A 17421-nucleotide genomic window follows, 5' to 3' on the forward strand; every position below is an offset into this window, starting at 1 on the left:
TTAACATTACGATAAATACAAACTATTAATTTTTATTAACCACCAAACCGAATCTTCCAGAAAAACCGAGCCTCTATCCATGCAGTGTGTGAAAATTTATTCTTTTGAGTAGTTTCTTCCTTGTTTATTACAACATTTATTCCATTTTCTGAAATTCTATTTCGGAATGTCGTTTCGCCAGTGAAAGGTTAACAATGAAAATTTCATACTTCTAGAATGTGAAAATTTTCAACCATTGGTGTCTCGGTTACAAGGAGTACTTTGTTGTGACAAATTTCAGATTTTTCATCACTAATTCGAAATTTACAGACATTCGAAATGTATAAATGTGCAAGCAAACCTTAACATCATAAACCATTAGGTTAGATGAATAAAAACAAAGGTTTAATGAAAAAATGCCCAACCTATAATAAATACATATATACATTCATTTTTCGATTAATTCTGGGACCTAGAATATATCAGTATGTGTATATAAAAGGTTTCGAATCATTTACTGCTACTGTATCGGGAATTTCTGGGGTATATGTTTGTCTTTATTCATTTAACCCGTCGTTCACGATGTGCACAAATGTCACCTGTCATAAGTCTCGAGAATTTAATAACCTAACATCCGGAACTCGTCATCACGTGGTAGAGGTTGGTAACACTGCAGCATACTCACCATTATTAACATTTGCGTTCAAATTTTTGTTCCATACAGGAGTTGAATACTCACTCTGCCCCACCGCAGGTTCACTGCTGTCGCCCGGGGATCCACACGGGCTCATCTACACCCCCTACGCCGATTACACGAATTACGCAGCCCTGGCTGCCTCGCCCCTACTGACTGAGTACGCGACGGCAGATCATTCTGGTGGGTTATTTGCACGCTAATTGTTTAGTGTTTATACCAGGATTCTCACTTACGCTCTTATACTTAAGATAATCATTTTAGAAATTTAGTATTACGCGCCAATCATCGGTATACTCTATGTTCTGGAGGTTGTGCAGGTTAGTTTTTGTTGGAAATTGTCATTTTTTGACATCGGGAGCATAGATTATAAGGTTAACTCTATAATTTACGCCGGTAACTGAAATTTTTTCTCTTATAATAGAATATTTCCTTGGAGTTATTGATTTTACGAGGAAATAAGTTTTCATTACGTTTCAGTCCATGTAAAGTTTGTTTTAACATGATCAATTTTCATTTAGTTGCGTCTCTATGGTTTTCTAAAGGTTACCTCACAATTTCCAGAATTTATTCTTCAGGCATATTATTACCGATTGGTTCTTAGTCAGAATTTGTTTTTTATTTTATTGTTTAGTATATATTTCTGTGATACTTTACCCACGAATGCACACGTGAAACAAATTGTTACAGGTGTACGGAGTGCACAAAATCAAAAGTTTATATAAGTCTCCCAGAGAGACAATACTTTATTTATACAAATATACTCAAGGCTTTCATATACAGGGGTGCGCGAAACAGTCGGATGTTTCGAAACGAAACCAAGCCATCTTGATCAATGCAAGTTTTTTTTTAAATCAATTCGTGACGTATGTCCATCGAGTGCCATCCATCTTCGTGTTTCTGTTCTCATCTGTGTTTTAAAACATTCCTGTATATGTTGTCTAGTCATTTTTGCAATAGTCAACTTTTTCAACGTCCCAAACAGCATAAAAATCGGTTCATTTGTTCATCTGCAGCTTCGGAAGGGGGATAATTTCGATTTTTCAATGCTTTTCTCAAAATTTCTGAAATTTTCGATGAATTTGTCGGAAAGTTGAGGTTAGGTTGGGGAAATTTCCGAAAAAAATCCGTATGTGCACGTGTATGGACCGATTTACTCTGAACAAACCCTTGATATTATTTTATTGAAACTATATATCTGTATAGATTTTATTGATTGTTACATCACATTTTTGTGTAAATATTTTTTTAATTTTATATGGATATTTTAAAGAACACATTTCATTGTAAATTATGGTATGCATTTACAATACGTTACCTTAAGATATTTATTTTATTTAGTTATAAACTATGTTTATTATTACATTCTCAGATGTGAGTTGTGTCGGAAATTTGGCAACTGCGCTCGAAAAGTCTTACGTGTATGCTCCTTGGCTATTGGTTTATCTAGCAGTATCACGTGTGAGCAATGAAACTCAGTGATTTTATTGAGTCCCAGTGGCGACGATAATATTGTTCTAGTTCACTGAGGATCTTTTTCGAATTGTTTACTTTTAGATTTAAGTTTAAGCTTTATACCGTTCACCACGAATTGCAAATCTCGAAAATTCAAAATTTGTGATTTGAGGATCGCCTCAAAAGCTTCGAGATTCGCAAAACTTATGTTCAAGGGAGACTGCTTTTTTACGTGTTGAATGTTTTAATGACCACTTTGTGTATAGGTGCAGCAGCGGCCGCTGTGGCTGCTAAGCAGCGAAGACATTTGGGACAAATCAGGGATCACCCCTACCAAAGGGCTGGTGCTCTATCTTAGATAGACCTAAGAAGGTTAGTTTTTGTTTTATTTTATTGTGTTCCAAATTTCAGCCAGGTAGACCCCAATATGTTCTTTTTCTTCCTTCGGAGGGCGTACTTTTCTATGGTTCGCCCTCCAGTTTCTGAAGGATGGCGCCATCTGTCATCTTTGAGCCACTCGTTTCGATTTTCGATTAAATAATTTTTTTTTTCTCTTAATTTCTATGGGTTAATTCGTCCATTTATTCTGTTAAAGTCAGTATTCTCAACGGGTTGTGTCGATCTTGAAAGCAGATCTGCGAGTGCCAGTAATAAAGCCTTCTTCCAATGGAAAAACAGATTCTTTTCAAATTTCACTTCCGATTTTTGCATTTCCCCCATATCATCTTTCACATTACAAATATTTGTCTTCGAACATGCTTTAAAGTAAGCCCTAGTGTCTGTATTCGAAATATTTAGTAGTTTTATATACGTTTTTATGGTATATATTATTATATTTTTTGTATGTTGTTGACTTGCGCCAATGTGGAACGAAATATATTTATACAAAATACACCATAATGTTTTAAATGTTTTTTTACATCCCTCCGACAATTTATATCTTATGCAGGGTTATTTTTTCCGAAAGGCATCTAAAACCAGGTCATCAGGATATGCTACGATTTTTTTTTGTACTAATGCGGTGTTATCTTTAACTAGTGATGCCTAAAACGATTTTTTTCATCAGATTTTTTAGTTTTTTCTAAATTAAATTTGACTGAGGTGCCAATAATGGAGAAACTTAAAAAATACAGAAGGGATGCAACTGTCGTTTTACATCGATAGGTGCGAATAATGGTAGGTATTAATGCTTTAGCAATTACACTCGAAATTAATTGGACTATTTCACATCTTAGTATTCATAACAATAAAATTGACCACGTCGAAAGAACATTAATAGCATGCAGAAAATTAATTCACAATATGCAAACTGAAAATCAACATTAACAAAAACCCTGTATAAAATATAACTTGACCATCTAGCAGATTAAACTTTGCTTTTTCAGTAGCTGGATATTATCAATATTAGCAATTTTCACGTCCAAATGGATATTATATTAACTGTATTAATAATATTTCATTAACACTGTACCTTAAATTTCATAACTCTAATTCCACATGGCCAAGTGAACTAAAATTTTATGTTGGTGAAAGGCAGTACATGGGAAAAGAACACTTTTAATATTTCTAGTGATCTAGTGAGCACCTATTTTTGCTATACACATTAATCGTTCTTTTCCCACAGTTATTATGTTGATCCATATAGCACTATATTAAAATTGCACATTTCTCTCTTATTTCAATAATAATTTAGATGATTTTAATATAGTCTATGCAGAACAACAGACATTTCATGTTAATTATATCTTTTATGTGTAATTTGGCCGATTTGGTGACACTTTTTGCGGCAATCGATATAGAGCATGCTTCATGATTTTCAAGACTTGAATATTCTTCTTCATCAAAGAAATCACATCATTTTCTATGGTTAATGGTAGAAATATCCCTACCCCGACCTGAATCGAGGTGGAAACTCCATGATTCATTCATAACCATTGCTTTATTGTCAGAATAACAAAAGCACCTGTCTAAAAAAGTGTCACCGAAAAAAGTCTTGGTACTGGTATTTTTCTCGATGCCGTTCATGAAAATCTGTGTCTGAGTTAAGATATGTCATCGAGAAATTTGCCGGTGTCAAAGACGCCACAGGTTCAGCTATATTGATAAAATACTAACAATCTGTTTTTCTTTTCTTTTCTTGTTAACCTGGTTGCCGGCCTGTAGGCTTGGAGTGCTAACTTGACACCTGCCGCGGCTCTCCAACTAACGGAACATACACCGGACCATCGAGGTAGCGGTATGTCTAACATTACCACAGAATTTATACATCTTTTCTGTGACATTACATCACTAACACTTACCACCGAATGTAGTGACACGAAAATTTCCAGTCTGTCCAACCCTCCAGATGAACAGCTAGGATAATTCTGCGAACTTTAAATAATGCCATACTGATTTGAGATAACACTTAGATTTTGGATCTGAAGGATTTTATATAGAATTGTAGACTGACTTTGTCCATCGTTTTCGGCCTGTATCGGCCGGAGTTGTCAACCGCGATCGGTTATATTTGAAATTATTCGAGGAAAAGTTTGTTATCGTTAACAAAATTTACGGAGGATTGAATTTATAAGCGATTTTTGCGGTTGCAACTGTTCTTATTCAAATCAGTATTTAGTTTTTGAATCATCAGTTTTGAACATGCAGTAATCTCGTTTCGAAACCTTACCTTGTATAGTTGTAGATTTTTTTCGTTTGATTTAGATCTGATTTTTTTATACGTCTTTCTCCTCGTACATTAATTATTTTGTGGTTCAGTTCGCCATTTTCAAAGTTTAACTCTGTGTATAATTATCTGTGAATGGACGAGTTCAGGAACGCTTACCAACCTTTGTTCTATGTTCTATGAAGTGTCAAATCTGGTTATAGAAAACACTGAGATTTCACATAGAGGAGCATCTAGTAATTGAGGTGTTCTGTGACGAAACCATAAATATAGGAAGAAAACGCCAAATAATGTCAAAACTTCGATTGACAACAGAATATGAATTAAGGCACAAATTTAACTTTGAAAAATTCGTTTCTATTCTCAGAGTTTCAAGGAGTATTTACAGGGTTGGCGTTTCCGAACTCGCCCATTGAGAAATCAAGACGAATTTTGAAATTCCCGAAACGGCACGACAAAATTCAGTGTGGATTAAATATCTAACTAGTATCCCCGATACTTGATTGGTCTTATCCTAACAAATAGCGATCTGATGATTTTTTATTGAAGTACAAACTAATTTGAAAGTGCCAATGGTATTTTATACAGAGTGATTTTTTTTAAGTTTCGAAAATATTGGATTGTAAATAGTTGTTTTTTTTTTCTGGGAAGACTTTATTTGAAGTCTTTATCACACTGTATGAAATGGATCTTATATTGTTGAAATTGAAACATCGAAGAATTCTGAAATTTTAATTTTTCGGGCTGTCAGATTGTTGCTGTCGATTTCTGTGGTTTCCATCCATGGGCTTCTCACTAATTTGATCTGTGGTTTCATTTCATCGATACAAATTTTGAAGAATGATTATTTAATTTATCTAATAATTTAATTGATCTATACTAATGGGTAACATTTGAATAACGTGAAATATTTTGTAATTGATCCTCCAGATATCAGAAGAAAACCATCTGATAGCCCTGTGAAACTTGCAGTTAGTATTACATTGTTTATTACTTCTTGTCGAAGTATTTTCGAATAGTACTTATAAGATAAATATCGATCAAATTCGTTAAAAGCAAGTAATTTTCGAATTAGGTAATTATTACTACGTTACTTAAATTTATACTCAAGGATTTTGATCGTCAGATCAGAAATGTTAATTGGCTAAATTTTGACGGATCCAAACTTGAAAGTTTGCACCGCTCGTGATTTTTTTTCAATCAATTTATCGTTCTTTTTGATTTGAGTTAAAAATGTCGTAGACTTACGCTGAGGGTGGATTTTTGAATAGGAAGGCAATAGCTAGAAAGAAATATTTTGCCGGTATCGAATATTTTTCCGTCCTAAAAAAAGCAATAAATTGATATGTTCGATGGATTTTCGATCGATGAGAGCAATATTTTCGTTTCGTTTATAATTATCGATATATTTGGAGTATTGAGCAACGAAAAGTTGTTCATTTCATCTTAAAGCCCAAGCTGGAATATGTTAGCTGATAAAAAGTGGACATCCATATGTAATTCATCAAAGAAAATCTCCGATATACAAAAATTAACAGCTGTTGGTAAAGTGCAATGGAAAATCTTAATTGTGCAATCGCTTCCTTCATATAGTAGATGTTTTTATTATGAAAAGTTTAATCACTGTTGTACTTAGAATCTTATTTATAAACAGCATATTTTAACTTCTTTTGTTACTTTTTTACCATAATTTAGAGCCGATCGCCCTTTATAATTTCGAATAAATTTAAGATTTAGGACGCATCAATATGGTAGCTTGAGAACTCAAATCATTTATAATAATAATCGTTTTGTAGATATATATTATTGTGTCATATTAATAATATTAATGTTATTGAAGGATTAATTGTTGATAAAGAATTATAACCCTACTTTGGGTAGATCTGATACTATTGAGATTATGTATTCTTAAATCGCACATATTAAACATTAATTATATTACTGGTATTTTTTTATCGATTTGTCACTCTCTTCCATCGCAGAAATACAGGTGAGTACTCAACTCTTTCATTAGAAGGAAATAAAATAAGTAGAAATACATCGCAAACTGTCATACGTCCAATAGCAGGAACGTCGATTATGATTTAATGGTCCATAATAATTTTAATCCTCCATTAAACGGAGTATAAAACAGTTATTGGGTACTGATGGGAATACATAGTGTTTTCCTCAGTTTGAAAGAATATTTCGGATATTACTAATGCTCTCTTTGGATCTGGAATCGCCTTAGACTTAAAATAAAAATAATTTTTGTGTATTTAGTTTGACCTCTGTGGTTTATTTTTTGAAACACAGAATATAACATCCTACCACAGAAAATATAAGATTTCAGTCTATGATTGAATCCTATTCACAGAAAATAACAAAATTCATCATAGACTAAATGAACTACGGAGATTCTTCTGTGGTTTTATTATAACCTAAGATTATTACCTTACCTATGTAATTTCAACATATTTCCAGTTATCTTTTTTCAATATAATTCAAAACACGAAATTTGCAAAAATTTTAATTACATATTCAGTACATCAAATAAAAAAAACATTCATCAAGTCCTAACTTTCCTCATAAGGTCCGATTTGAGACTATCTTTGTTCTTGGTGTACCATTTCAGCCAATTAGCCACTAATTCATTATTCTTGTCCCCGTGAGCTTCCAGTTGCTGATAATAAGCTGCTCTAATGAGCCTGAAACTAGCAGCATTGGAGTATGGGACGCAAGTTACGGGATCTATGTACTTCGCCAGCTGTCTGTAATGAAATTGAACAAGTTTTGTAACGACATTTCAATGGAGACAAAGAGGACCTACCCTGTTACAGTACATCTCACGTTTTTCAATCTTTTGAGAGGCTTTTTTGTTTTGAAGTACTTCTTGAACACCTCATCATTTGGATCGTTCAAAAAAGTTAAAAATGTCCTTTCGTATACTTCACTTTTGTCTTTCTCACCTTTAATTTCTCTGAAAAAAGAACAACTCAATATTTGATTATGTTGGATTATTTAGCTTTACCCTTTCTCTACATCAAGCTCTTCAATTAGTGGCATTTGTACCGATCTGTATTGGATAACAGGTCCGTTTGTAATTTTTTTAGTTGTTCTTTTGGTTTTCTTTTCACTCTCCAATTTCTGATATTTTTCTATGAAACATTACTTAAATTAATTAAATTTTTTCACAGATACAGTTCTCTATAGTGATCTATGCTTACCAAGCGATTTGAGATTTTCTATTTCTGTTATTTTAGCCTCTTCCAATAATTCTTCTTGAGTTGGAACCCACTCATCTTCTCTAGTTCGCCTCGGTCTCTTTTGAGATTCAAGTGTTCGCACTTTTAGTCTCTGGAGTGTTGCTGCAGACTTGGCGGCAGTTGATTTTCTTATTGATTTTCTCTCTGAAATTTGTTCACACAGTGAATTCCGAAAAGTTTATCTTCCTAAATGACATACCGTAGTAGTCACTTGATGGTTGTGAAACTTTTGGTCTGGTTTGTAGAGGTTTGTCAACTTTTGGTTTAGGTTTGTTTTGTGAAGGAATAGGTTCCTAAAAATTAATATTGGATTCTAATTCAATTCAGGGGAAAAGCAGAGAATACCTTATATGCTTTAGTAACCAATCTTCTTTTCTTCTTAGAGCCCTCCTCTTCATTATCAGATACGGGTTCATCGTTTTCATCAATACTGAAATCTGAGTCTACTACATCTTCACCTTCTTCTTCGGCTCTGAAAAATACATTGTGGAACATTCAAGAAGTGGGATAATTATAAAACATACTCGTATTCTCTATCAGATTCACTGTCGATGAAACCTCCATAACTAGTTTTATAAAACTCATCTTGACATTCCTCCTCCTCATCTAGCAGTTTGGACAAACGGTTCCCGGCGTTAACCCTCCTCTCTCTTTGCATAATGAAATATCGTTGTTTAGTTAGAACACCAATTTACAATATAGTTATGAAAATAGAAGGATTTTGCAATTTTTGCTTTGTTTATGTTTATTTGAGGTTACGTGGAAGACCATAGACTTTTTATGTTATCTGCATAGACTTAATAAATAATATTATTATGTCTGGTTATCTGTTGGCACCCTGATCTCTACTTCTGTCTGTTCTGTTGGTATTTCTGACTGTAGTTCACATTTTCACAACAAAAATAGAATGGCATTTCTGTCATTTGCGTTTTGCAAAAACGCAAAATCCCGCTTTACATAATAACATAGTCGTTTTCATGTTTTTCATTATCATTAGTTGAAAAATAGATATTATTGCAAATGTACAAGAATGATTTATGATCTTTCAGACGGTTATAAGTCTAGTGTGATCGAAGAAGGGTGCTAATGTTAATATTTTTTGGAAACAAAGACAATCTTCTGTAAACTAAATAATGAATACACAAGTTATATTATATGCAATTTCAATAGTAGGTGCAGCAGCATTGGCAATTTATACGTCATATAGGCAATATCAAAACACCCGTACTCCTTACGAATTCTTATTAATTCCACCTACTGAGCCTCCAGAACCTCGCTACAGATCACCTAAGACAAATACTACAAAAAAGGAGAGAAAAGCTTTCCAGAACAGGTATTGAAATTACATTTCAAATATTAATGCTATTAACACCCTACCTTATTCTCTCATATTATTTCAGAAACGATGATGATTGCACTATATGCCTGGGCTCATTGGGATTGGGAATCCTGGTTATTATGGAATGTGACCATATGTTTCATAGGACATGTATTACGGATTGGTTGAAAGAAAAGAATGAGTGTCCTATATGCAGAGCAGAAGTATCCTACCATTGATACCAAGTCTTTTTCTAATTTTAATTATATTTATCATTTGGACGAAATGCCTTGGTACAAATTGTTTTAAATTTTTGTGTGCATAAAAGTATAGTGACTTGTTTGGAATAAGTTGATATATGATAAGGATTTAGATAATGACATGTACAGAAATTTTAAATTTCCTAATTCAGATAAGTTATGATAACTTATTCAATAATAAAGGTGATAATTTTTCTTCAAGTTTTTTAACATACCTTTGAAGTATGAGAAGGTTTAATTATTTAAGTGATATCTGCATATTTTTGATCATTGAACTCGGAAAAGACGAAAAAAAGACTTATCTAGGGCTGTTTATTTTTTAATAAAACGAAATGAATGAAATGGTGAGTACAACCAAATTTTGCACCTCTCTGCGGTGGAGAGAATTTATCAATAAATAAATTAATTATTCTCCGTGAATGTAATATGGGTGAAGTTCACTTTTAATTATTCTTGAAGAATATTATAATTCCAGATTCGAATAAATTACGAAGATATTTTGTAAATTATCAGTCAAATAAAAATCTTGTTATTCCATAGTAGTTCTATTGTTGAATAGACCAAATGTCATGCATTGTCAAAAAATGTTTGGTTATTTATTTATGTTGTCTATGTTTATATCCATCATAACAAAGATCATCATAATTTTTAGAGAAATTGGTATAACTCAAAGAAAATGCTGGCGATTCAAAGTTATGGGGATAGTGACGAAGATATCGAAGATAAGAATATCAATGAAGGCACTTCAAATGTAAATGAGCAAAACTCAGATGATAATGCACTCATTCATCTGGCTCCTATACCTGACGAGAGGAAAGAATTTTCCATTAAAAATAAATTACAAGTTTGCGCTGCTCCGGTAGTTCTTCCAACTGTGAGTAAAACCTGGGGTTCTCAACATCAACATATAACAATTATGATTCTAGGGTAAAGAAGAATCTGTTATTCCCATTGATCCAACCGCAACAGAAATTCTGTATAATCCAAGATATGAACAACTCTTTGCACCAACTTTGGGCCCTGAGAATCCATTCAAAACCCAGCAACATCAAGCCAATAGAAATATGTTGGCAGGTTATGTGGAGCCTGCCCATGTCAGTTCCTTCCAATTTGAAAATCAAAGAAGGACCTTTAATAGTTTTGGTTATGCCTTGGACCCAACTGTTGGTGATGAAAACACTGATAAAGTTATAGGGGCTATTGAGGAGGCTAGTACATCCAATGTAAAGACAGTTTTTGAGTCGACAAAACTTAGACCTTTGGATAAAAGGAAAAGGTAATACTGTAATACTTAATTTCATTGTTTTTCAATACATGTTGCGTTGTAGGAAGAAAAACAATGATCCAGAAGATATAGATGGATTTTTGGGTCCATGGGGTGGGTTCATAGATGAACAAAAAATTGCAAAGCCTACAGAGGAGGAAGCCGCTGAACTTGAAGAGCTTGTTTCGAAGAGAAACAAGAGAGGTAAACCAGTTGAAGAAAAGCCGTTGGAGGAAAAGTCCATATTACACAGTGAGTACTCAAATTTCATCGTGAGTGAACCTTTGGGTATCATCGATGTTTGTTGCAGTCAAGGATCCCTACGATTATCAAGGAAGATCATTTTTACACGCACCCCAAGATGTTGGTGTCAATTTACGGTCAGACAGTCCTCCGGAGAAGTGTTTCTTGCCAAAAGCTCATATTCATACATGGACTGGTCATACGAAAGGGATCCATGCGATTCGGTGGTTTCCACGATCTGGACACTTATTACTATCCGCTAGTATGGATTGCCGTATCAAAGTGAGTCTTAAAATCTCGTGTTTTGTGGAATTTCGAACATAAATATCGTTTTCAGCTTTGGGAGGTTTACAACGAGAGGAGATGTATCAGAACGTATTACGGTCATCGCCAGGCTGTCAGGGATATCAATTTCAACAATTCAGGCAAACATTTCTTGTCCGCAGGTACAATTTTTTATTTTTTATTGGTGAACGGGATTAACAATTTTATTTTCAGCTTTTGATCGTTACATCAAATTATGGGACACGGAGACTGGTCAGGTGATTTCGAGGTTCACTAGCCGTAAAATACCGTATTGTGTCAAGTTTAATCCGGATGGTAACAAGCAACATCTGTTTGTGGCTGGGACGTCGGATAAGAAAATTATTTGTGTGAGTGAAATTTTTTGAGGTTAGGACCATAGAAAAAACTGTTAGTTCTGCAACTTCTTTTTTATTTCAGTGGGACACAAGATCTGGGGATATAGTACAAGAGTATGATAGGCACTTGGGGGCTGTTAATACTATAACTTTTGTCGATGACAATAGAAGGTTTGTGACCACTTCCGACGACAAGAGTTTGAGGGTTTGGGAATGGTGAGTTAGTTGAGGTTTCTTTGGAGTTTCACGTTTTTAATTGTACGGTTTCAGGGATATTCCGGTGGATATGAAGTACATAGCCGATCCTACCATGCACAGTATGCCGGCTGTCACTCCTGCTCCAAACGGAAAATGGCTGGCTTGTCAAAGTTTGGATAATAAAGTCGTTATTTTTTCGGCTTTGAACAGGTTTAAAATAAACAGGAAGAAAACCTTTACCGGGCACATGGTGGCCGGTTATGCCTGCAGTTTGGACTTCTCGCCGGATATGAGGTAAGCCGAGATTCTTAAAATGATTGGACGATTCATCTTAACATATTGAGAATCTTCTTTTTTGAGTGTTGTTGCTCTTGGTTTCTAAATTTGGGTTAAATGATCCTTGAATTTCGCAGTTATCTCGTGTCGGGAGATGCTGACGGAAAATGCTTCATTTGGGACTGGAAATCGACGAAGGTGTTCAAGAAATGGAAAGCTCACGATAATGTCTGTATAAGCACACTTTGGCACCCCCACGAGCCGAGTAAGTTGGTGACGGCTGGTTGGGATGGACTGATCAAATATTGGGATTGAGACGAGGGAACTTCACTTTTATGGAGCGAATGTATAAATATTTTTGTATTTAATGCAAGTTTAAATCTAGAGATTAATCTGATTCCTTGTAATTTGATTAAAAGCCCGAAACGATTGAAATAATGAAACAACGTTCAAGTTTTAAATGTTTATTCTTCAATATCTCGTTTAACATTCTGAAGACAGAAATATATAGGTACTAAATCGTTTAGTAATAAATTACTTTCGAAATAAACTAAATATACTAGAGGATGTAGTGTAAAATAAGGGAAAAGTGCCCTGGTAGTGACAGTCTACGAAACGTTACTGCAAAATAGAGAAAACAAAAATGAGAAAAACTAAATAAAACAACAAAAATAAGAAACATACCAAGTTCAAGCATGACCATACCGATCAAGCAAAATATCGACAACACATTACATGAAGGAGACAAACACCCATTAGTAAACATCACTAGTCGGATAAGTTTTAGTTTCTGCATGCATTCCGCACCTCTTGATAATTAATGTTATACTCCAGATAAAAATACTTTTATTCGATTAAATAAATAAAAAACCACATCCTACAATATGTTATATTTTTTTTTTGGTGGTTTAGCATTGTTAATTTATGTCTCATTTGCAATGGCATTCAGTTTCTGATACATACACGACTCGCATGGTGTTTGTGAAACCTGAACCCTGCTTCCAGCCGGTGATTATGATGATCGGGTCGCCGGACTTGATGAAACCTTTCGCTTTTCCAAAGTTGATACCCGCACCCACGCGAAGATCCACGTCCTTCAACCAATCCTCGACCCTATCCTCTGAAAAAAAAATCACAAGATTTTAACAACTCTCTTTACTCGCTATGCATGTTACAAAGGCACCATACCTTCGTAGATGATAGGCAGGATAGCTCTGTACACGTGGCATTGTCGAGCTGTCAAAGCATTCCTCGTGACTGCAATGATGGGACACCTAGGCCTGTATTTGGAGAGGAGATGAGCTGATCTACCGGTGGTGGTTATCACAATGATGGCTGCGGCTAAGCATTTGGCCGATGCCTCCACGGCTGCAATAGCAACTGTGTGTGCAGCGTCGATTGGTGGAACTGCCTAAAGTAGAAATTCTCGTTCATCGTGTGCGAAAAAGGGTGCAAAGTAAATAGCCGAGACCGTTTCCTAACCTAACTCAACCTAAATGTCAATTGTCATTCCAAACTTCAAAAGTGACATGTGTCAATCATGACAACAAGAGATTTTGACAATTCGCCAGGGTGCCCTACACTCATTTCGTAAGACAAACGAGGTGATTTGAGTTCGGAAAATGCTCCATCTATCCAAACCTCTGCGTCTCGACCGGAAAAAGCTTGAGAAAAATTGAAATTTTTGACGTTTACCCAACGCCAAGATCACAGAATAAACACCAGCCTGACGTTTCTCGAAAATAGAAATTAATGTCAGTTTGACAAATTTAAGGTTAAAAGGATCACAAACAGGGGTGCGTTATACCCATTGGATTCATCGCGCGAGTTTTTAGCCTCACTATTCACTGAATTCATTTCCTTATAGCTTTTTTTTAAGGCAAATCGGTCTCCAAAGGTTCTCTTGGACTACTTATTATCATTCCTACCATCAAAAGTCATTTCACAACCTAAACCTAACCTAAACGTCAACTGTCATTCCTAACTTCAAAATTGACATGTGTCGTTACACAATCCGACCTAACCTAACAAGAAAACTCGCATCACTTTTGACCTCGGCTCGTAACAGCACCGCAAGCAGTTTCTTACCTTGTTCGACAGGTCGCTGAAGAGTCTCCTCTGCCAGATGGCGGCCTCAGCTTCCTTGCAGATGTCGGCCATGGTTCGGACGCACTCCAACGGATATTCACCCTTGGCCGTCTCCCCGGACAACATAACGCAATCAGCGCCATCTAGGACGGCGTTCGCCACGTCCGAACTCTCGGCTCTAGTGGGCCTTGGTTTATACGTCATCGATTCGAGCATCTGAGTGGCACATACGACGGGCTTACCCTGTTTGTTACATTTGGCGATGATGGATTTCTGTGCCAGGAAGACTTTCTCGGTTGGGATTTCGATACCTGTAGGAATAGAACATGTTATGACAGCTGACAGTAAATGACATAGACAGATCTAACCTAAATCTCCCCTGGCGATCATGATACCATCGGAAGCCGCGATGATCTCATCGATGTTCTTCATCCCTTGTTGATTCTCAATCTTGGAAATGATCATGATTTTCTTTCCCTTCTCTCCAAGGATATTCCTGATCTCGGTCAAAGCGCTGGCGTCTCTGATGAAAGAAGCAAAGACCATGTCCAACTCTTGCTCGACAGCAAACTGCAAGTCACCCTTATCCTTTTCAGAAACCGCAGGTAGATCCACAGGAACACCGGGTAAATTGATACCCTTACGACTGCCCAGTTTACCTCCGTTCTCAATGGTACACGTCAAGAAAGAGCCCTGTATGTTGTTCACCACCAGAGACATCAGACCATCGTCTACGTAAACCTTGTTGCCTGGTTTCAGGACTTTAGTGATATTCTCGTAATCGACATAGATGCAACTCGCGTTTCCCTTCTCCTCATACGCCTTGTCGGTTGTCAACTTGATGGTTTCCCCCTTCTTCAATACAACTTCAGCCGATCCACCCTACAATTGACAGTTCCAGGTTAGAAAATTGACTTTTAAGGTTAAGTCTCATAAACATCATCAACATTCATGAATTCCACATAGGTGTTAGCACACTTACTTTCTTGTTTTTAATAACATTGGTCAGAATAAAAGTGGAGGAAACTTACACCTTCGAGAAGTCCAGTACGGATTTCTGGACCTTTGGTGTCTAGGGCGATGGCAAGCGGGAAAGGCATGCCAATTTTTTTGCTGTAGCTCTCGACCGCCAGTCGAATATTCTTTATGGTCTCTGCGTGGTATTCGTGGGAACCATGGGAGAAATTCAAACGTGCAGTGTTCATACCGGTTTCCATCATTTTCTCCAAGAATTCTGGTTCCTTCGAAGCGGGTCCTAAAAAGTGTACCAATTTTGAGACATTACAAAGCGAATGGGAAGTTTTCACTCACCAATTGTACAGATGATTCCAGTCAATCTGACATAGGAGGCTCTAGACAGAATATCCAGAGCACAGGTGTGATCCAGCTCTGTTTTGGCATCTGCGGCCTGCATCTGCTGAGGCAGCACGTCCGGAGTATATGGCATCTACAAAAGATTAGCTTAAAACAAAAAAAATCTAAGAACCTTAGCCCTGTTACTTTGCTATCCTCATTGTCATAAATTGATGTGAAAACCATTTTTGGAAAGGATTTAATTAAAGTACTCTGATGAAACTGACAAATCAAATTAAATGTACAGGTGACATAACTTTTGACTGTAGGGAAGAGTGTACTTGATCTGTCCTTGCCACATATACCCCCTCTTCTCAAAATGATCCAAAAAAGCATTTGAAAAGCCCCATGAGAAAGGGTGCTATACAATATGTGGGGGAATGATGAAGCTCAATTGGTTTTATTGATTTTTTTCGATTGACAGGAAACCTTATAAAAATTGTTTTTCCAAAGCATTATTTGTTTCAGGCTTGATCATTTATAAATAGCACAATGTCAGTTATTTTTGGAGCAGAGGCAGAGTGTGGAAAAATTACTACATAGTTCAATTCGACAGTAGTTTGCACACAACGATAAAATGTAAGATGTTTGAGCTTCAGTATATCGATTTATTTTTACTCAGAAATAAAAAATTACAGCTTATGAACTTATTATAGGTATTCAATTCCATTAAGCTAAACCAATCACTTCAATTGGTTTTCTTCATTGCACATTTTGAGTTAAATGACACAGTGCTCTGTATACTCGTAAAGCTGTAAGTACTTGTAAAGCTCAAGAAAATCGCGAAACAACTCTTGCATCAGCTGTATATTCGTTTTCTCAATTTTCAACAGTTTATCTTGTTCAAATGTGTAATCATTCATCCATTTGTTAAAAAAACTGGATTTTCTTAGCATTTTACCGGCATATTTTGACAACTATGAACGTGCTATTGCTTGAAAATGAAATTGATCTCCCAAAATGATCAGAATAATATACCTCAACTCCACTCATTTTCACCCAAAGAAAATTGAAACTTATCAAATTAACACACGTTAAAAAATAAGTTTGCTACTTTCTGACGAGATTTCTAGCTCGAAATGACAGGAGGTCAAATGAAGGTGAAAATGTGCACAGATTTTGACCTAACTAAAGAGAGCTGAAGATTCATTTTTTTAATAACATCCATGAGGATATTTGTCATCCAGTAACTTATTAATAAACTTTTGATAAACCTAATCAAGTTGTTTTATTTCGATTTCAAAAGGAAAAAATCGGTATTACATTTTTAGTTTCAGTCTGAACCAAAAAATTTAAAAAGTTTGTCGACGGATTTTTGTCGAGCAAAGGGGTGTGAATACGGTAAGGTGTAAATGGGTACAATAAAATTTGAAAAATCTAATGAAATTCAGCGTCACCAGACTAGTAGACGTCTTTAGTCACCAGAACAACTTCCTCTCAACTTACCTTTTTTCTTTCTACGGCTTTCATATTTTTCTATTCAACTTTTTGAATAAGGCACTAAACAAAACAAATTATTTCCGTCGATTCTGTTACCTATAATAAAATGTATTGATTGATTTGTTCCATGGATGTTATCTTTGTTTGTATAGGTCACATTGGAAGATAAGAATATTATCTTTAACAGTGTTGAGGATGCTGCGTCCCATAATTTGAAAAATTATGGACCAAAGCATAACAAACTGGGGGAAATTGTAAAATTCAAAAGAAAAAAGCACGTCTATTCAAAGAGACTATTTTGA

The 17421-nt window shown here is 35.5% G+C and overlaps 5 protein-coding genes across 10 annotated transcripts in view; 3 read left to right on the forward strand and 2 right to left on the reverse strand.

Moving 5' to 3' along the window:
- LOC123315775 (protein held out wings) overlaps positions 1-6734 on the forward strand; it is a 30966-nt gene extending 24232 nt beyond the window's left edge. For 2 of the 4 annotated variants that reach the window (XM_044901623.1, XM_044901626.1), the window contains 3 exons: positions 734-856; positions 2395-2500; positions 4292-6734. In XM_044901623.1, the coding sequence (XP_044757558.1) occupies positions 734-856; positions 2395-2486 (215 nt within the window). In that variant the 3' untranslated portion in view covers positions 2487-2500; positions 4292-6734. Of the gene's footprint in view, positions 1-703; positions 3021-4291 lie in introns of those variants that run through there. The other 2 variants (XM_044901624.1, XM_044901627.1) reach the window with 2 other exon arrangements.
- A 554-nt stretch (positions 6735-7288) lies between these two features.
- LOC123315661 (vacuolar protein sorting-associated protein 72 homolog) lies at positions 7289-8815 on the reverse strand. Its single transcript, XM_044901456.1, has 7 exons — positions 8563-8815; positions 8384-8510; positions 8238-8331; positions 8000-8182; positions 7804-7930; positions 7603-7752; positions 7289-7543 (listed from the first exon to the last, which is right to left on the reverse strand). The coding sequence occupies exons 1-7, from the start codon at positions 8694-8696 to the stop codon at positions 7342-7344; spliced, it is 1017 nt and encodes a 338-aa protein (XP_044757391.1). The 5' UTR covers positions 8697-8815; the 3' UTR covers positions 7289-7341.
- A 110-nt stretch (positions 8816-8925) lies between these two features.
- Positions 8926-9812, forward strand: LOC123315662 (E3 ubiquitin-protein ligase RNF165-like). The gene is made up of 2 exons (XM_044901457.1): positions 8926-9371; positions 9439-9812. Exons 1-2 carry the CDS (start codon positions 9172-9174, stop codon positions 9593-9595), a joined length of 357 nt encoding a protein of 118 aa, XP_044757392.1. The 5' UTR covers positions 8926-9171; the 3' UTR covers positions 9596-9812.
- A 398-nt stretch (positions 9813-10210) lies between these two features.
- On the forward strand, positions 10211-12699 carry LOC123314964 (pre-mRNA-processing factor 17). The gene is made up of 9 exons (XM_044900456.1): positions 10211-10490; positions 10543-10892; positions 10945-11132; positions 11191-11405; positions 11461-11569; positions 11622-11776; positions 11847-11980; positions 12035-12256; positions 12376-12699. Exons 1-9 carry the CDS (start codon positions 10293-10295, stop codon positions 12551-12553), a joined length of 1749 nt encoding a protein of 582 aa, XP_044756391.1. The 5' UTR covers positions 10211-10292; the 3' UTR covers positions 12554-12699.
- On the reverse strand, positions 12687-17286 carry LOC123314963 (pyruvate kinase-like). 3 transcript variants are annotated; one of them, XM_044900453.1, is made up of 8 exons: positions 17126-17286; positions 15638-15773; positions 15358-15581; positions 14695-15208; positions 14327-14637; positions 13427-13649; positions 13202-13358; positions 12687-12859 (listed from the first exon to the last, which is right to left on the reverse strand). In XM_044900453.1, the coding sequence occupies exons 1-8, from the start codon at positions 17147-17149 to the stop codon at positions 12847-12849; spliced, it is 1602 nt and encodes a 533-aa protein (XP_044756388.1). In that variant the 5' UTR covers positions 17150-17286; the 3' UTR covers positions 12687-12846. The 3 variants fall into 3 exon arrangements, with proteins under 3 accessions (XP_044756388.1, XP_044756389.1, XP_044756387.1); XM_044900454.1 differs by lacking the exon at positions 17126-17286 and adding an exon at positions 16658-16814; XM_044900452.1 differs by lacking the exon at positions 17126-17286 and adding an exon at positions 15827-16027.
- Between the last annotated feature and the right edge of the window lie 135 nt (positions 17287-17421).

The sequence above is a fragment of the Coccinella septempunctata genome, chromosome 6 (genome assembly GCF_907165205.1).
Source record: "Coccinella septempunctata chromosome 6, icCocSept1.1, whole genome shotgun sequence".
Taxonomy (NCBI): Eukaryota; Metazoa; Arthropoda; class Insecta; order Coleoptera; family Coccinellidae; genus Coccinella; species Coccinella septempunctata.